The following is a 20,465-nucleotide window of genomic DNA, read 5'->3' as shown; positions in this document are numbered from 1 at the left end:
GGAGATTCTATGATCATCCCCATCTGATAAATGAGTTAATCTGAGTTTTGCCACTACCCTAATCTCACATATGGTGAACACAGAGAAGTCAGATAATCTGACTCCAGATCTACACTGTCATTTAATTCTTAAAAGCATTACTTACTATCTGTATTGAAATAATAACATCAGTCTAATACCTGTATTATTTTGAGAGAATTAAGTCTTTCTTAAGGTAACTTATTATTTATTGCAAAATATCTTGGCAACAATAAATTGCATTATTTTTTGCCAAATTAAAGAAGTTCTAAAGGTATTTCAGAATTTATCACAAGTTCTGAACTTATAAGAAATGTCTGATCAGGGACCATCACAAATATATTCTTGGGGACCAGAGTGGTAGCACAAAGGGCAGGACACTTGCCTTTCATGCAGCTGACCTGGGTTCGATTTACAGTGCCCCATATAATCCTCCAATCCTTTGAGGAAGAGATACTGAATGCAGAGCCAGGAGTAACCCTGAGCCCCAGTGGTGTGGCCCAAAAAGTAGAAAAAAAGAATCTCATTTTAGATAAACTCTAACAGCGTCTCTCCTAACAAAAAGTCATTAGAATAATTTACCTTTCCACACACCGATGCCAGCAATTAGCGTTCATCAAATCACATTCAGTGTGAGCTACCCATGGTATATGACAGTGCCAACATGGTAATTGGGACAGAGGAATATATCTCCAGGTATGCGGGCCAAGAAGTTTTAGCAACAGCAGATGAAGGAGTCAGATCTGTTACCTGTTCTTGTTTTTCCAGCCACTTGTCCACCATTGGGTGACTGGCACTCAGAGATGAGCGAGCATTATCTCTCTGAAATTGGTTCGACCAGTTACTGGCATCCCGTGGAAGGCTTCTGTAGTTTTCATCTTTCTATTAAAAAAAAACAAAAAACAAAGAGTTGTCTTGTAAACACCAGATCTTGAAAATGAATGCTGCACCTGGTTTCTTAAAACTAGCAGAATACAGTTTACCATGCAATTAATATATTACCAAGTTTATACAAAATAGCTGATGGAGGACATTTCCCTACACACCCTGTGTCGAATGGCTGGATGTGCCCAGTTTAATGGCGGGATCAGGGGAAGTTGGAGCACACATGTAAGAGCACCAAAGACAAAATAATGTCTGCATTCCCTCAGGCCAACTACATGGACCAAAAAGTATAAGATATTTCTCTCCCGGACATTTACTATCTCTCAGTCATGACATTTTCTCTTCCTCCCAATTTAATCATCATATTGTGAGATATTTAAAATAATTCACACAAACACACACACACAAAAAAGGTTTCAAACCCTTTTGAAAGGAAACTGCTCTTTATTCAGATTTTTATGGCATTATGATTTGGGGCATAAGTCTGGAGATGCTGGGCTACCCCTATACCTGTTTCACAAGCTAATTCTAAGTGTTGATTTATATATACAGGAATGAAATTATGAAATTTCATCCAAATATGATAAGTGTCATATACATAACTATCCACCAAGCAAGTGATATCCTTACATAAAAAGCTAGCTATTAGCAAGCCAGAGAATAAGTTCAATGTGCCAGAATGAATGACATAAAGGCTAGAGGCTAGAGTTTGGGCCTCAGCACTAAATGTTTCCTGGGTAATGCCAAGGGTGACCCCTATTAAACAGAGACAGAAATGCCTGCTAATGATCATGCTGGACAAGAACTAAGTGATAAAAGTTGTTAAAGGGGTAACAGAATATATCGGATAACCTTTCAGTATCCATACTGCAAATCACAATGCCCAAAAGGAGGAAGAGAGAGGAGGAGGGAGGGAGGAAAGAAGGGAGGGAGAGAGAGAGAGAGAGAGAGAGAGAGAGAGAGAGGAGAGGGAAAGAGAGGGAGAGAGAGAGAGAGAGGAGGAGGAGGAGGAGGAAAAGAAAGAGAGAGAAAAGAAAACTACCTTATAAGAACAAATGATAGTTATTATCCCTTTTCTCCACTCACATCAGTGCTGCACTTTAAGAAGTAGCTAAAGAAATGTGTTAAGAGTAGTTTTTCAACAAATATTACATACATGCAACTGTTTTCTGTTCCTTCATGAGTTTCATCAAAGAAAATGGAAAAACAAATGTATTGTTTCAAACCCGTGTTAATATCTTCATTTATAAAAATTATTCTTAAATCAATGTGTAACAATATGATTTTAAAATGAAAAGCATAAATGTTTTTAAAACTTAATCTATTAAAAAGCATACAAACTCAGCATGGAATATAATACCAGCAAGTACATTTCACAGAAACACTACATTTTTGGTGATTGCAGCTTGTGAAAGCTTTAATGAGGCATAAGCACAATGCAAGGAAACTGCTCAAAAGGTTAGATGGTGCTCTACGCCCAGGGACCAGGAGATGGCATTGCCTACAGAAATAAGAAACTAGTGAAATAAGCAGAAGGCACAGACAATTTCTACAAAATGAAACTCAAGTTTACTATTTTAAAATACTAAGTGCCCTTAAAACATGAGAATGATAACTTCAAAAGCAAAGGACACAGTGCTTTAGAAGATAATCCATAAACTTACAGACAGAACATTGAAATGAGTTGTACAGAGTAGATAACTGATTAAAGACAGGTTTTTAGTTTTGTTTTGTTTGTTTGCTTTGGTGTGATACCAGTGATGCTCAAAGTTTATTCCTGGCTCTGAGCTCAGGGATCACATCTGGGGGATCTCAGGGACTTTATGGATATCAGACATCAAACCCTGGCTGACCAAATGCAAGGCTATATGATCTTTCCATCTCTAAAGACAGACTCTCAAATGTAGAATCTCAGGGGATCAAACCTGGCTGACCACCTTGTAGAACACAAGTGCCCTACCCATGGTACTATCGTCCAACCCCAAAAGTATCAAATTTCAAAGTCTGACAGTTGTACAAATATTTCACCAACATGAACATTTCCCAAATATGGAATAGGGTACCTAAATGGAACAGAGTACCTCCAAGATAACCTCAAAACCAACAGATCCAAAATGAAACTCAACATCCTGTATCAATTATAGTGTAGCTCAATGGCGTCTGTTCATTCTAGGAACACGAAGAGCCTCAAACCAATCGTTCAGGGTCTTGATGAAGAAGTATGACCATCTGATAGGTGAGCGGCCACGCGGTCTTTTGACGTCCTGTGGAATCCAGTAGGTAACAGCTCTAGTCCAGCGGTTGTCTCCAAATCTCATTACGTGTCCAGCCCATCTGATTTTTGACGACTTGGCAAACGAGACAGCATCCCTGATTCTTGACCATCAATGGAGGTTTGAACTCCGGATTCTTTCTCTCATTTGAGTGAAACGTGATACTCCAAGCATAGCTCTTTCAATTCCTCTTTGGGAGACCCGAATAGCGTTCTCATCCTGTTTTCATAGGGCCCAGGTCTCTGAGGCGTATGTTAATATATTTAATAAATTCTATTTTTAACTTAAAAATAAGTGTTTCAGTGTAAATTAGTTTAAATAAAGTATGTTTAACTATGTCTATGGAAGATTTTCTTAAATTTTGTATGAATCAAACTAGAGCCAACTACCAAAATAACTCAAAAAAAAATTCAGCACTATGTCTTTAAAATCCAAGGTTTTCATAATCTAAATTTTCAAAAGCTAAAATCACTATTTAGTGACATGCATAATTACTCAATAAATGACGAATTTATAATACATTTCTTTCTATAATAAAATTTATGCCTTTATTCTTTATCCTGATAAACTTTCACAAAAACAAATCTTTCTCTTTGAACACAGAAAGATCTATCACAGAACTCAAAGGCAAAATCTTAATGATTATTAATTTGCTAGTGACAAGAAATATAGCAAAACCGCTGCTTTAAAGAATTATATAAGGAAAATATGACAAGAAACTATTTATTCTCCTTTTCTTTTTGCTTTGATGGGCCACACCCAGGGCTTAGTCCTGTGGGGCTCAGGAATCATAAAGGGTGATGAGTTTTGAGGAGTGAGTGGCATGCAAGACAAGCACCCTGCCTGCTGTACTCTCTCTCAAACCCTATAATGATTCTTTTAAATAATTTTTATATTTTGTTCCTGAGGCTGCTCAAAGAGACATGAGGTTCTTGTCAGACAAACAAACAAACGAACAAACAAGCAAACAAAAAACCCTACAGTTGTTGCTGCTGTGGTGGAGGATTTTCCTTAGCATCCAAATACACCACAACATCATCAGGTACCAAAAAGTCACCCAGAATGAAAACTGCATATTAACATCTCCCAAGTAAAAGAACTCTTGTTATAAAATAAATGAAATAAATTTCTTCCAGAGTAGGCAAAGTGACTATGTCTCATACCTCCTCAAACCAATTACAATTCAATAAAAAGTGATCGCATCAAATTGGCCCAATCAATGTTTTGGGGTAGAAGCTGCAACTCACAGCTTTATCTGTTATAAACAGTGATTCACCTGATGTTCAGTCAGATTTCTTGTCAAGTTTACATTCTTATGTTGCAGAAATACAGGAATATTTGATGTGCATATGAAAGCTATTTTCCAATGTTAACATAGGAAATCCCAGAAAATTTTCAGTTTTGTGAGAAAATTCCAAGTATATTTCTATGTGGTTTTAAATTTTAATTGGCAATGCTTTAACTCCACAGTTGCAGTTAAAATGGATTCAGTTGTCTCTCTTATCATTTACCCAAAAAGTAATATGCAAACACTAGCACATGTGCATATACACGCATGTCTGCGAAACTATTTCCAGGATGTCTAACTTAAAATTATGAAACTTAAGTGCAATTAGCAATTAGAGTTTAGGATTTTTTTTAAATTACATGAAGCTTGCTAAAATCATCAGTAATCATATTTTTGATTCAATGTGGCCAACCCATTCCTGGAGTTTACCTTTCTTGCCTCCTGATGATTACATTAGAGTATAACCTTGGAAGCAATGGCAAAACTAAAGGTCAGAAGAACCAGAAGAACACAGCGGCTAAAAAAGGTCCCATAATGAAGGCTGTTGCCAATGTGCTTTTCTAAACTTTGCATTATCCTCATGTCATCTTTTAACATGAATAAAAATGGGGACAAATAAATCATCTCTTTTTCCTTCTCTATTTTACAGACATCTTAAATAATCTCTTGCAAACAAAGCAGAAAAATCGGCAGTTCCTATCAGAATGATCAATACCATGTATAATAAGACTTTTTTTAAATAAGGAAAACAGAATTTTATTGCAAACAGTTCTTAGTCATTCCAGAGCCCTGGCACATGGCTTTTTTGAGTGGATACGGCTATTTTGTTTAATGAACTATATCATATTATGTGAACATCCTTAGTGCATAACACTGCTCATTGCGGATCAAGAAATTCTCATTGTCACATCAACTGCAATTCATAACCTATATACTATCTGTAATCCGTGTACATAAATGAGCATAGATATATGCATATACATTGTTTGAATGATTGTAACCTTCACATTTCCATCACTATTAACAAGAGGGTGAGAGAGCACCAAAGATAAATATGTGTTTATACATTGATTCTACTTCTACACAGAAGCATTGACTAGACAAAGAAAAAATTCATATATATGGTTGTCAAAACAATTAAAGTGAGGTCATTAGGAACAGATACAAAGTTTACTAAAATGTTAGCATTTGATACAAGAGACAACTGATTAATATAGTGACTTTGAAAATATTTTTAAAATATTGAGCTGCTGTAGTTTATAATACTGTAAATAATGGTGTCTTATGCACATAATTCATAGTTGTGGTATATATGCTATGGAAAACTGCAGCTCTAAAAAACGAACAATACAATTTGATGCAACATATATGCAACTAGAGGATATCATGTTGAGCAAAGTCAATAAAAAATAAAGAGATATTGGGGGCTGGAGCAATGTAGGGCATTTGCCTTCTAAGCGGTTGACCCGGGTACGATTCCCAGCACCCCATATGGTTCCCTGAGCACCACCAGGAGTAATTCATGAGTGCAGAGTCAGGAATAACCCCTGAGCATGGCCGGGTATCACCCAAAAAGCAAAAGAAAGAGAGATTGTGAATTTTTAAAACCTAAAATATGAAAGCCTAATCTCAGAAACTTTCTATGACAAAGCATTTATTACTATAACATCTCTATACCTCAAATTTTATATTAATTTTTTTCTAAGATCCAGAAAGATAGTGCAGGGGTTAACATGCTAACCTTGCATACTGGATCCATCCCTGGTGCCACATATAATAACGTGCAAGGAGTAACTATTGAGTACCACAAGCAGTGGCACAACCAACAGTCCCCCAATTTTCTATTTTAAACTTCAATTTAGGGGCTGGATAGTGCAGTGGGTTGGACACTTGCAATGCATGCCGCTGCAGCATCCCATATGGCCCCCAACTGCTATAGGTGTGATCCCTGAGCTCTGAGCACCAATAGGTGTGGCATTCGCTATTCAATTTAAATTTTACTTTTATAGATAGTAAAGATATGGGCAGAAATTAGGAAGAAAAGCTATAAATAATTTATTTAGGCAAAATTTTTTGTATCAAAGATCAAAGCAAAGCTTCCACCATGTGCATCAAATTTATTAGATATTTTCCCTTTGAAATGCAAAAAAAATATATAGTTCTTAAAACTGATTCTGGCCTATAAATCATATCCTTTCCAGTTACTATGACACATATTCAATACCTTCTACATCATAAAATGACATTAAGTAAGTCAAGAATGTTGAATTTGCTCGGGGAATTTCAGGTTAAAATTCTACTACAGCAATATACATTGCAGAATTATGACAAATTTTGCAAATACATTTCCTGTCACACAGAAAATCTATCAGGTTGATATGTTGACAAAACCATTTTAGTTTTATATCACAACTTACAACTTGCCAGTAACTTAACACTATTGATATCAGATTTTAAAAAATGAGACCAGAACATGCATCTTCACTAGGTTAAGAGCATAACAGCACCTGATGTGAACCAGAGTTGATAGGTCATATCTTCACAGAGATGCAGGCTAACCTATAAGATTTTAGTGTTTCCAGGGCTTAACATGAAGCACAGAGTTACTAGAAGCTATCAATCCTGTATGTACTGCAAACGAGCAAGTCTAAAAAAAACAAAGCAAACCCAGGCTGAGTTCTCATTGTTAATCTTTTACTAAGTGTAATTTATAGACTATATCATAGAAAAACATACAACATACTAGATACAATACTCTCCACATTTTCAGAATCACATGAATATAGATAGGGAAGGGCTATTAAAATGAAGTTTGGAGAAAGTAAGAGTGAGAGAGAGATTGAGAAGAAAAGTGATTGCCATAGAGGCAGGGGGGTGCCTCTGGGGGATTGTGGGGGTAATAGGAGGGAAACCGGGAACACTAGTGCTGGGAAATGTGCACTGGTGTAAGGATGGGCGCTGGAACACTGTATGTCTGAAACCTAATCATGAACAGCTTTGTAAGGTTCCATCTTAAGTGATTCAATTAAATAAATAAATAGTAAATAAAATGAGATTTGCAATCTCTAACTCTTTATCTATAAAGAAACTATAATTTACCTATGTAATTACCATACTTTATGATATAAAATGATTTCTATATAAGGATGTCCTGGGCCTTATGGGATGGGGGTGGAGCCATCCCTTTCTTCCCTATCCCAACAAGACCCCGCCCGAGTAACTGCCCATGGACGGCCTTTCTGGCTCCTGATCAAGCTGCTTAATGGCCATGATCCCAGAGACTCAGGAACAAATCTCAGAAACCAAGTAGGTTTTGGCAGAAATCCCTCCAGATTTAAGTATTAAAATTTCAAAATTTCAAAATCGTGCGACACTACTGCAGCCATGCGACATCATATGTTATTCTTAACCAGCGATAGACAACAAATTGTCTATTCTTGCCTTTTCAGCAGATCTGAGTGTTGGGGTAAAATCCCAAATAGTATGGTGTCAAAATATTGCATGTGATCAAAGTAGAGAGACAGTAATGTGGAAATAATCTGCCCCACAGGTAGGGGGAGGGTGTGAGATGGGGGTATACTGGGGTTTTTGGTGATGGAGGATGGGCACTGGTGAAGTTACAGGGGTTTTCATTGTATGACAGAGACTTAAACCCGAAAGTTTTGTAACTGCTCTCACAGTGATTCAATAAATAAAATTATAAAAAATGAAAAAACATAGAAATAAGTCATAGTCGAGTCACAAATTATATTTACATAAGAAAATTTTGATATTATGATATTGTCTTAAGATAATCAAAATGTTTCTTTAATATTTGTTTGCAACATATTAGGTGAATACTTCAGAGAGAAAACAAATATCAGATGATGTCACTCATATATTGTATACAGAGAAACAAAAGAACAAATAATATTAAATGAGAACAAACCCTTGGCTTTTGATTTCAGAACTAGGATAACCAGCTGGGGGGCCAGGGAAGGTAAAGATGAACTGTGAGTGACATAAAGACAGCAGTAAGGATGACGGGCACTTTGGGAAGGTAAAGATATAGTAACTTAGGCCATGGAAACCATAAAAGTTAATACAACTGTACCATGTTCCTTAAACTTTGATTCTTTAAACAAAAATTTGTAAATTTTATAGTAAAATTGTATTAAATAACAGTGATATCTTGAAAGTACCAGTAAGACCACCTTACTTATTCCTACGTAAAGAGGTAAAGTAGGGAGAAAAATTTTCTATTTATTCAAACTAAAGACACATTATCTTCATATGGATTTGGAAAAAATAAGGAACATAGCTGAAATCAAAGTAGCAATGAAACCATTCTCATTTATCTCCTGCACAGTACTTCATAAAAACCAACATGATTACAAAAATGTTCTAAAGTCATAAGCATTTCATATTGATCAAATGTCAAGAATGGGGATGAGTGGGAAAACCAACATTTTAAAACTTGTTCCTTCAACCCAGGGCAAATGTAAAAAAAAATATATGTCAGACAAGATTTCATTTTGAACATCACAGTAAAGACAAAGAGCAACACTGGACTATTGATGCTGTACTCAAAAATATAAATTTAAATCTGAAATAAAGTTTAAAAAGGATAAAAGTGCAATGCATTTCTTGTTTTGAAGACATAAAACACCTCGCCACATATCATTTCCTTTCAAAATGTAAACAATTATATCCCAATGTTTATTCTGAATGCTAAAATTGTAAATAACATATTTTACATCAAGAGCAATTTACATAATACCAAGAGATGAAGGGAACAAATTGAAAAGGATAAAAAAAAGAACGTAAAATATTAAAGCAATTTTTAAATTCCAAAACACTACCTTTCTTATCTAAATGCACAACATTCATGATCATGATCATGATCATCCTATTGTTCATCGATTGCCTCGAGCAGGCACCAGTAACGTCTCCTTTATCCTAGCCCTGAGATTCTGAAAAGTGCCACATTCAAGGCTCTTTCAGGGTTACGAAAGTGAGACCCATCATTTTTACTGGTATTTGGCATACTGGGTACACCATGGGGAATTTGCCAGACTCTGCCGTGTGGGCAGGTTACATTCGGTAGCCTGCCAGGTTGTCCAAAGCAAGAATGAGATAAATAAGATGCCTTGCAGCAGCGAATGCAGCCACACATTTCCGGGAGCTGGGTTTTATATTTATAGTCTCTGGGTGTTGGCTGGTGATGGTATTACACGGGCACCAGGGGGCAGTTGGTGGGTGTGACCCCCGCCTACTGGAAGATGGAGGATCTGAGTGGAGGATGCTCAGCCCCAATCAGAGCAGGCTTGGAGATCTCAGCCCCGGGACCCGCATGCCTTTGTTCCTCTGCCAGTACCTTCATGCATGTGGAGAGTGGTCTCAGCATGGTTGTGGCTGGTTCCAGAGGTCTTCAACTGCCGGGGCTCTGCTCAGGGTGGGGAGGGAAACTCAACCCGCCCCCCTCCAAGGAGCCCTGGCAAGGACAGCCAGGCGCGGGGGCAGGAGACTGCACAACATAGCACAGCGGGTAGGGCGTTCGCCTTACAAGCGGCCAACATGGCCGACCCGAGTTCGATTCCTCCGCCCCTCTTGGAGAGCCCGGCAAGCTACCAAGAGTATTCGATATGCCAAACACAGTAACAACAAAGTCTCCAATGGAGACGTTACTGGGCCCGCTCGAGCAAAATCAACATATTTACTAAACTTTTTGAAAAACGTTAGAAAATTTGATAAGAAATTATAATACTTGCACCATATTCAATCATTTTTTTTTTCTTTTCGGGTCACACCTGGCAATGCTCAGGGGTTACTCCTGGCACTTGCAATCAGAAATCACTCCTGGCAGTGCTCAGGGGACCATATGGGATGCTGGGAATCGAAACCAGGTCAGCCGCGTGCAAGGCAAACACCCTACCTGCTGTGCTATCAGTCCAGCCCTCTGCAATCATTCTTGACAGATAAATATAAGAATCACTCACTTTACTCATTTATTTATTTAATTTTCAGGGGGACTGTTGGGGCAATACTCAGTTGTCCTCAGAAATCTCTCCTGACAGAGCTTGCAGGACTCTATGGTGCCAGGGGATAAAAACAGTACCAGTGACATGCAAGGGAAGTGCTGTAACCACTGCACTAACAGTCCTGTACCTACCACACACTTCTTATATTTTTCAGACCAAATGCTAACTTTTTGGGACTTGGCAAAACTGAGTAATTTCTGTAAATATCCCTACATTCAGACTACCAGTTAATTTTCTTACAGTTTGACCTAAATTGATAAATGACCTCTGCAAGTAATCCACTGCCATGAATGGATTTTTGAAAATTGTAAAAAAAAATGCTTCTTTTCAGTTACTATAATCCTATCTTACCCATTACTTCTCTTGCAATAAGGAATTTTATGGAAAATTTGTTCTCCTTATGGGAAACACTTAGCATAAAGAAATTAATGACAGCTTTTGGGTGCTTGACTTGCATACAACAAACCAGGGTTTCATCCTTGGTACCCCATATGATCTCCAGAACACCACAAGGACTATTCCCAGAGTGCAGTGCCAAGAGCAAGCCCTGAGCAGCACTAGGTGTGTCCCAACAAACATAAAAAGAAAAAACTAAATTGATGAGAAACTTCTAAGAATTCAAACCTTCGCCCTAACCTCATGTGTAGAATAACTGTGTTCTCTGAGTATGCTATCAATTTTCAAGAAAGCATTATTTATTATTTGTCCCTCAAGATAAAAATGAACCTTTTAATTTTAGAGAATATGATTTTGTGTAAGTTTTTTATAATTCCTTTCTCAATAGAAACTTAACCAATAAATATAGTGGAAACAAAGGAGTGTTCACCAGGTAGCTTAATGAAACCTTGGGAGTGATTCAATTTGTCAAAACCAAAAATTAAGCTTTGGTAAAATACATTTACAAAACTATAGACACATTTGCAATTCACCAGTTGTTTTCACTAATGTTCTTTTCTTATGCCAAGATACCAAAATTTGTTTAGTGATACTCTGTCCCCACTCCCTGGCTCTGGGTAAGCACCAATCTGTTCTCTCTAAATTCTGACAGCTTCTTTGTTCCTTTAGTATCCGCATGGAAATTACATCAAAGAGTATTTGTGTTTCTGACTTATTTTACTTATAATAATTCCCTCAAAATATACCTATGCTATCACAAATATCAGAATTTTCTTTTTTATACACATACACCTTAAGTATATATGTGTATGTGTGTATATATCCACAGAGAGGCATACCAAAACATCACCCACTCATGTTAATGAAGACTTAGTTTGTTTCCATATAAGATATTTACATAAATCTAAGGAGATGGTTGAGTTGATCTCTTGATTCAGCTCAAAGTGGATGACAGGTAAATTTGTCCTATGTATCTTAATCTCTATTGTGATTAAGGTAACAAAAAAAAAGAGAAAGAAGAGACACCATGTAGAAATTAGAATAAGCAAACATAAATTGGAAAATGTTTTCTAATTGCCTCCCCCAAAAGACTTAAAGGGCCAAAAAAAAAATTCTCTGACAGAATAACAACAATAATTACCCACAAAGAAAAAACTTTCTATAAAGCGGAAGGAAACAAAGGACCATTTGCATAAAGAGTATTAATTGTGATACTAATGAAACTAGAAAAATTGTACTTAAGATTATACTATGGATTTACTGTATGGCAGTTATGCCAATAATACAGATGTTGATTATTCTTAGACATATTTAATCACTTAATAGAAAGCTTAAGAGAATATACAATGATATAATGATCATGATTTTATATATTTCAGTTTAGCACGTTAAACCAAATGAATGATACAAGTTTGTAGATAAGTGGGTGATGTACTTCTTAAGAGACAGATGTGTGAGTTCAGGAGATAGGTCACGGGATGCAGGACAAGCTTTGCATGTGAGAACCACAGGTTCAGTTCTTGACAAGGCCTGGTCCCCTGATAATCACCAAGAGTGACCTCCAAGTATTGAGTCAGGAGTGTTCCTAAGCATCACTAGGAGTGCACGCTACACTAAAAAGCACAGAATTTGGAACTGGACTGGTATTTCAATTATTAAAATATTATTCTAGCAGTTTAGCTATTATGTAAATCATTTAAATTCTCTGAGGTACTAACTCATCAGTAAGATGTAAATAGTGAAAATACACATCATGCAATAATTAAATGAGATAAAAATACGTATAGATCTTGTACTCAATCTTGCTATCATTATATGAAAAGATAGCAACCTCAAAAATCAGAACATAATTTATTAGTACAATAAATGGAAATCTAAATAGATGGAAATATCTGTATATTGTGCAAAAAAAAAAAAATCCCCAAAAAACCCAAAACCTTGCCTAGGACACACTTCTACAATGCAGCAAAATAACAGTAAAATAACACGCATACTTATGTGTATGTGTGTGTGTCTGTGTATCTGTGTCTGTGTCTGTGTGTGAAACAGAGAGAAAAAGCATGTTTGTCTGCTTTTATTTGTTTTGAAGTTCCAGAAGTCAAACTCAGGGCCTTACAAATGCAAAGCATGTGCTATGCCACTGAACCACATTTCTGGAAAAGACTCAAAATATATTTAAGTAGACCAAGATATGTTTGATATAATTTAACAGAAATTTTGTTCTATGGGCTGGAGCGATAGCACAGTGGTTAGGGCTGGAGCGATAGCACAGTGGTTAGGGCGTTTGCCTTACAAGCGGCCAACATGGCCGACTGGGGTTAGATTCCTCTGTCCCTCTCAGAGAGCCTAGCAAGCTACCGAGAGTATCTCACCCACACGGCAAAGCCTGGCAAGCTCCCCGTGACGTATTCGATATGGCAAACACAGTAACAATTGTCACAATGGAGACGTTACTGGGCCCGCTCAAGCAAATCGATGAACAACGGGAGGACAGTGACCGTGACAGTGACAGTGATTTTGTTCTATATAATTTAATCAAAACTATTTTCTCCTCCTAACACAAAGATACAAAAAACATGGGTGCAACATATTTTTCTATTATAAATAATTCTGAGAAAGGTCAGTAAAAATTCTGACATTACTTTGGTTTTATAGTCCTGGACTAGCTTGTGAATTCTAAAATTATCACAATCAGGTATAATTTTTTTCTCAGTAGTACCATGGTATTCTGTAGATTTGATAAAAGTTATAATTTTTTCAGTACACAAAGGCAGATAACAACCCTAAATGTGAACATAAATGAGACAAGATTATTAACAACGCAGATTAGGTGATGTTGGCACTTAACGTTGCCCTATTATAGAAATAATTATGAACACCACATACTAGAAATAACAAAAATGAACTGCATTTAAATTAGATTTTTAAAACGCAAAACAGTAGACTAAAACTTATAGCTTTAGAAACTTTTAGCAGGAAGTAACAAATTTTATAAAATACTTATTGGTCTAGGTCTCCTCTGAATCACTTTTGAAGCTACTGCTGCAGAAAATTAAGTACAGACATTAGTCTCTCACTGAGGAAGCAGGTGGCACTAAAGAATTACTTTTAATCTGAGATTTCTAAACAATATAACTAGATGGTAGCTAGAATTGTCCTTCACGCCCTACCGAGGTCATCAGTTGCCCCCCACGAGCGGCTCTCCGGCATGGCCACGACTCCAGAACACAGAAACCAATCTCTTAATTATCTGACTTTCAGTAGAAATACTTCCAGGGTTAATAAGTAAAATAGCGGAAATCCAAAACCAACATTTAATTCTTGAACCCAGCTGTAGAAAGCAAATCACTTCACAATGCTTTTTCAGCATGTCTGATTTGGGGGGGGGGGGGGGGGGGAGGTAAACTCTAAATAATAGTGGTGCATCTTTTATTGAAACAATGAATCTAATCAAAGCAGATAGAGTGTTAACTAGAATTCATCTGCCTCGCAGGCACTGGGAGGGGTGGGGGGTGGGGTTTTATTGGGGTTCTTCAGGGTAAAAAATAAGTATTGGTTAAAGGGAAATGTGTTTGATATTTGCATGACTGAGACCTAAACCTGAAAGCTTTGTAACTTTTCCCACAGTGATCCAATAAATAAATTATTCAAAAAAAATACCAAAACGATGCACATCTCTGATTTCTTTTTTTTTTTTCTTTTTGGGTCACACTTGGCGATGCACAGGGGTTACTCCTGGCTCTGCATTCAGGAGTTACTCCTGGCAGTGCTCAGGAGACCATATGGGATGCTGGGAATCGAACCCGGGTCGGTCGCATGCAAGGCAAATGCCCTACCCGCTGTGTTATCTCTCCAGCCCCTGATTTCTTTTTTTAAATAGCCAACTAGTCAACTGTGCTAGTTTAAAAAATAAAACAGTAATTTTCAATCTGACCAAGACTGACCTTATACACAGAAGTAGCAAACTAAACAAACCAGGGAAAGCGAGAATGAGTGAGGTGTAGGTGAAGGGCATTATGCTAGACTGCATTGTGTTGGAACACTGTATGCAGGAAGCCCAATTGGTAAGACTATAGTAAGGCAGCATGCCTAAAATTTAAAAATGAATAAGAAACAGCAGAGACTAAAGCATCAAATTTTGGAAAAGGGGGTGAGGAAGCAAAGAAACAGGTTAAAGTAGCTTATACTTAGTTTACTTTGTGGAGACCCAACACTCAGCACTCAAGGACTAATCCTGAGTTAGTGAACAGGGGTAAGTCCTCAAAACCTTCTGTGAGTTAAGTATAAAAGTGTTTTCTCGACTAATAAAACAAGAGGAATGCTTTTTCTGACAAATTTTACTTTCCAACAATATTTTTTTGAATCACTGTGAGATACACAGTTACAAAGTTGTTCATAATTAGGTTTCAGTTGTACAATGTTCCAACACCCATCCCTTCACCAGTGTATATTTCCCACCACCAAAGTCACTAGTTTCCCTACCACCACCATCCCTATCCTTCTGCTATAGAGGCAGGCACTTTTCTTCCTCTGCCTCTGTCTCTGCTTCTGCCTCTGCTTCTCCCTCTCCCTCCTCTTCCCTCTCTCCCTCTTACTCTCCTTCTTCCTCTCCCCCAACCATTCCTCCTCTCCTTCTCCCCTCCCACTTCTTCTGGGCATTATAGTTTGCAATACAGGGTGCTGACAACAGGTTATAATTTACCTTCCTTTATCTTCTCTCAGCATTCAACTCTCGTTCAGAGTGGTCATTTCCATCCATCATTGTCATAGTGTTTCCATCTCTATCCTAACTACCCCCCTCTTCTTCTTGGAAGTCCTCCTGGCCCTTGTTTCTACTGTCCTTGGATATTTGTCGCATACTGTGTTTTTTCTTCTTTTTTTAATATCCAAAAAATGAGTCCTGTCATTCTATGTCTGTCCCTCTTCTTCTGACTTATTTCACTCAACATGATACTCTCCATGTACGTCCATTTATGAGCTTTCATTTTTCCTAATAGCTGCATTGTACTCCACTGTGTAAATGTACCATATTTTCTTTATCCAGTCATCTATTCTAGGGCACTTGAGAATTGTTTCCAGATTCTGGCTATTGTAAATAATGCTACAGTGAACAGGGGCAGATGGTATTTCTGCTGTGTGTTTTGGGGCTCCCAGGGTATATTCCCAGAAGTGGTAGTAATGGATCATTTAAAAGCTCGATTTCTAGTTTTTTTTGAGAAATGACCATATTGTTTCAAAAAAGGCTGGACCAGTCAGCATTCCCACGAACAACAAAGGACAGTCCCTTTCTCCCTGCATCCACACCAGCATTGGTTATTCTTCGTTTTTTGGATGTGTTCCAGTCTCTGTGGAGTGAGATGACATCTCACTGTTGTTTGCATTTGCATCTTCCTGATAATTAGTGATGTGGAGCATTTTTTTCATGTGCCTTTTGGCCATTTGTATTTCTTCATTGAGGACACTTCTGTTCATTCCTTTTCCCCATTTTTTGATGGGGTTAAATGTTTTTTTCTTGTAAAGTTCTTTCGGGGCTTTATATATTTTTGATATGAACCCTTTGTCAGATGGATATCTCCAAGCCATTTTTTAAAGAAATAGATCAAACACCATTAAAATTCATATGGAATGTTAAAGCGCCATGAATAACTAAAGTAATCCTTGGAAAAAAAGATGGGAGGCATAACTTTCCCCAACTTTCCCCGAACTGTATTTCAAAGTGGTAGTTATTAAAACAGCATGGTATTGCAATAAAGACAGACCTGCAAACCAATGGAATAGAGTTGAATAGCCTGACACAAACCCTCAAATGTATTACTTAAATTTTTATAAGGGAGCAAGAAATATGAAATGGAGCAAGGAAAGCCTCTACAACAAGTGGTGTAGGGAAAACTGAGCAGCTAGATGCAAAGATATGAACGCAGACCTCTTCTTAATGCCAGGCACAAAAGTCATATCAAAATGGACTGAAGTCCTCATGAGAAGAATTGAATCCATAATGTACATGGAGAAAAATGTAGGCAGAAACGTCTGTGACACTGAAGCTAAAGACATCTTCAAAGTTGAAATACCACTGAACGAACAAACAAGTGTAAGGAAAGATAAACAAATAGGATTACATTAAACTTAAAAGTTTCTGAAAGTCAAAAGAAATGGTGACCTAGATACAAAATAGCCCATAGAATGGGAAAATTTTTTACTTTTGAATTAGCATGGTGACCCCATGCAAAATCAAGACAGTTTGGCATTCTTACCCTGTATATAAAAAGAACTTTATATTAAGGTAGGGATGGCAATGAAAGGGAAAATGCACAAAAGAACAAAAAACACAAACATTGCCTATATAACAGCTTTGATTTTCCTGTTATAAATTTTGGCATTGATAGACTAAGATACAAAAGATGCAATGAGTTCTGCAAAAATCTTCTTTAGTTTTAAAATTTAAACTAATTTTTGGGGAACTAGAGAGATAGCGCAGAAGATAGGGTGCTTGCCTTGTATGCAGCCAACCAAATCTGAATCGCAACTGAGCACTACCAGGAGTGAACGTGAGGAATAACCCCTGAATATCACTGGATATGACCCAAAACCAAAAAAATTAACTTATTTTCATTTGAACATGATAAGTTTGATCATTATAAAGTAAAAAGTCATAAAATAAAATTCAGTAAATGACTCCAGATTTTTCTTTTAAAACTTTCAATTATGACAGAATAATTAACCGCTTTAAAATACACAATTCAAAATAACTAGTATACACTTACTCAAAAATAGATCTAGATCCAACAAAGCTATATTAAACAAACATAAACAAATTTTCTAAAAAGAATAAAGTAATCTGTGTGTTACATTTTTTACATATTCACAAGTAATTTCTGGTAAATAGATGAAAAGAACCATTAAAACAAAATAGCAAGACAGGAAATTCTGGAATTTAAAATCAGTGCCAGTTATTTCTTTGTTTTACCACTACTCACATCTCTTAGCTCACTCCACCTAAGACTTCTTATCATGTTTTACAATTCCTATATATGGTATGTGCTATTTTTCATGAATTTATGGGAAACAAGTATATATAACTTTAAAGTAAATCATTTGCTTGATCAGATAAGTCTACTTCTGAAATCTATCCTAAAGTAATCAGATGTCAACATAAACTATAAAATTTAAGGATATTCTCTGAAAGAAACTACCAATGGTTACTTACAAGAATGAACAGAAACTTGTAAAATATAAATGTCAATCAACAGGAAAATCAACAAAAAGTTAACAAACACCAGCTAAATACAAGTCAGGTCTTTAAACTTTTTGAGTACCTACTTCCTATCCTTCTCAGGCTATCCCACTAAAGCCAAAGAAAAAGCAATTATTATGGAAAATTTCTACAATGCCAGTATTATAATGATGCCAAAATTAGATGCACAACTAAAATATAAAATCAAAGTGCAACATACGTGAATGAACACAGGCAGATGAAAAGGTCCTCAACAAAATCTTAGTCATTCAAATTAAAAAATACACTTGAAAAAATTGTACACCAAGATCAGGTGAATTTATTCAAGAATACAAAGATGTACAATATAAGTCAATAAGTCAATTAATATTATGTGCCACGTTAATAAAAGAAAAGATAAAATATAATTAAGCCAATGGAGTAGAGAAAGCATTAGACAAGATCCAACACCCATCTATGATTGTAAAAGAAAAAAACCTAGAAAGAAAATGGGAATAGAAGGAAATGACTTTAATAGAATAAAAACTAGCACAAATCGTGATGATACCATAGATAGAAAACCCTAAAGATTCTACCATCAAATTTCAGAAGCAATAAAACTACATAGAAAATTGGCAAATACAAAATCAATACACAGAAATGTTTTATTTTTACATGTGAACAATGAACTTGAAGAAAAAAATTTTATTTAATCCCATTAAAATTTTGACATGCTCTTTCCAAAAAAAATCAAGTATTTGATTTATTTAGCATAAAAGGTGATCATGGGGCCTGAGCAAGAGGGTAAGGTTCTTGTCTTGCCCTGCATGCAGCCAATCTGGGATGGAACTCTAGAACCACGCTTGGCCCTTCAAGCTCCACAAGCATGTTTCCTAAGCAGAGCCAGTGGAAAGCCCTGAGCACTGCTGAGTGGCTCCAGAAACACACATGGTCCTCAAAAGGGGGGGGGGGGGGAGGAAATGAGGTGACTTTACATATACAAAGAAAACTGTGAATCATTATTAAGTAAGTGAAGGTACAGGAAAATCAAACCACATTCCATGTTCATCGAGGAAAGAAACAACAACATGAAAACTGGTTGTCCTGGATGGGCCAGGGAGACAGCTGAAAAAGGCTGGACTTTATAGAGTCATTGTACCACCCGTGGATTACATATTTCCGAGCTTGTTTTTTTAAGAAGGGAAAATGATTTTTATCTTAGTGGTATGGTGTGGTATGTGCCAAGAATGGAACCTGGGATCTCACACACATACAAGGCAAATACTTTACCAGCAAGTCACATCCAAATAATGTCTTATCTAACCCATTTTAAATATCTATCACTGCATAATAAAACATTATGCAAGACATTAATATTTATAAGATATATAAGAAAATGTTCTCACAGAATATAAACTAGTGAAAAAGAGCATATAATTAATCTACTTGTCAAATGATTTCTTTTTTAGTAATAGAGACAGTTGTTATTTCTATAGAAGTCCTGAAATTAATACATAAAAATGTCAATACTAATCTTCAAGATTTCAAATCACTTACCATTTCTTTATACTGTTATACTTCATTACTTTATAAATGTTAAGAGGAGTTACATAAAAAAAAGTGAATCTTAAAATATACTACAAGAAATACTTATAAAAATAGTTTTCTAAAGTTAGAAGAAAGATCTTACAACTCTTCTAAGGAAAAGAGAGATGACTAAGTTATAATTAAGACTGCATTTCTTCCAAATGCTTGCATGTATAAGGGGCATTGGGAAGATACCAAACATGCCAAGGAACTAAATCAAACAAATAAGAATCCTAGGGGTCAGAAGCATTTTAAGGTTTCTCTTTAAAATCCAAAGAGAAATGATTTTAAAAGCTCATAATGCCAACACAAGTACTCTTGTGACTTCCCTCCCTGTTCTCTAACCAGATTTGAAAAAATCTCTCTTGGAGCCTAGTCAAGATAAATTTTTGTAACTAAATCTACAAGATGTTATTGGGAGGGGTGAAGAGGGGTAATATAGATTAGGAAAGCAACTCTCCAGTTATTTAGGGGATAGAGACAATAGCTTCTAACAACTGCATGGTAAAATCATACATAGACTTTATCCTTGAAACTTCACGGTAGGCTGATTCTGATAAGTGCCTCATTACACCTTTCTTGATGGAATGAATCAGAGGCTGCCCACGTACTAGCTGAATTCTTTAATCTCAGAGACACTGACTGAATAAGAATGACCAAAGAGGTAGCAAAATGATTTAAGTATTCACACTGATTGAAATACTCATTCCCAAGATGAGCTATTAAGCAGATATAAATTCTCACATGAAAAACATCTTTAATAAGAGATTTCCATACAAGTTGTGAGT

The 20,465-nt window shown here is 36.4% G+C and overlaps 1 protein-coding gene across 18 annotated transcripts in view; it reads right to left on the bottom strand.

Moving 5' to 3' along the window:
* The window catches only part of PARD3 (par-3 family cell polarity regulator), a 668,633-nt gene that overhangs the window by 346,731 nt on the left and 301,437 nt on the right, over nucleotides 1-20,465 (bottom strand). For all 18 annotated transcript variants that reach the window (XM_056131187.1, XM_056131203.1, XM_056131194.1 and 15 more), the window contains exon 5: nucleotides 769-900. In XM_056131187.1, the coding sequence (XP_055987162.1) occupies nucleotides 769-900 (132 nt within the window). The remainder of the gene's footprint in view (nucleotides 1-768; nucleotides 901-20,465) is intronic.

The sequence above is a fragment of the Sorex fumeus genome, unplaced genomic scaffold (assembly GCF_029834395.1).
Source record: "Sorex fumeus unplaced genomic scaffold, SorFum_2.1 ptg000007l, whole genome shotgun sequence".
Classification (NCBI taxonomy): Eukaryota; Metazoa; Chordata; class Mammalia; order Eulipotyphla; family Soricidae; genus Sorex; species Sorex fumeus.
This window is presented reverse-complemented; position numbering and strand designations above follow the sequence as displayed.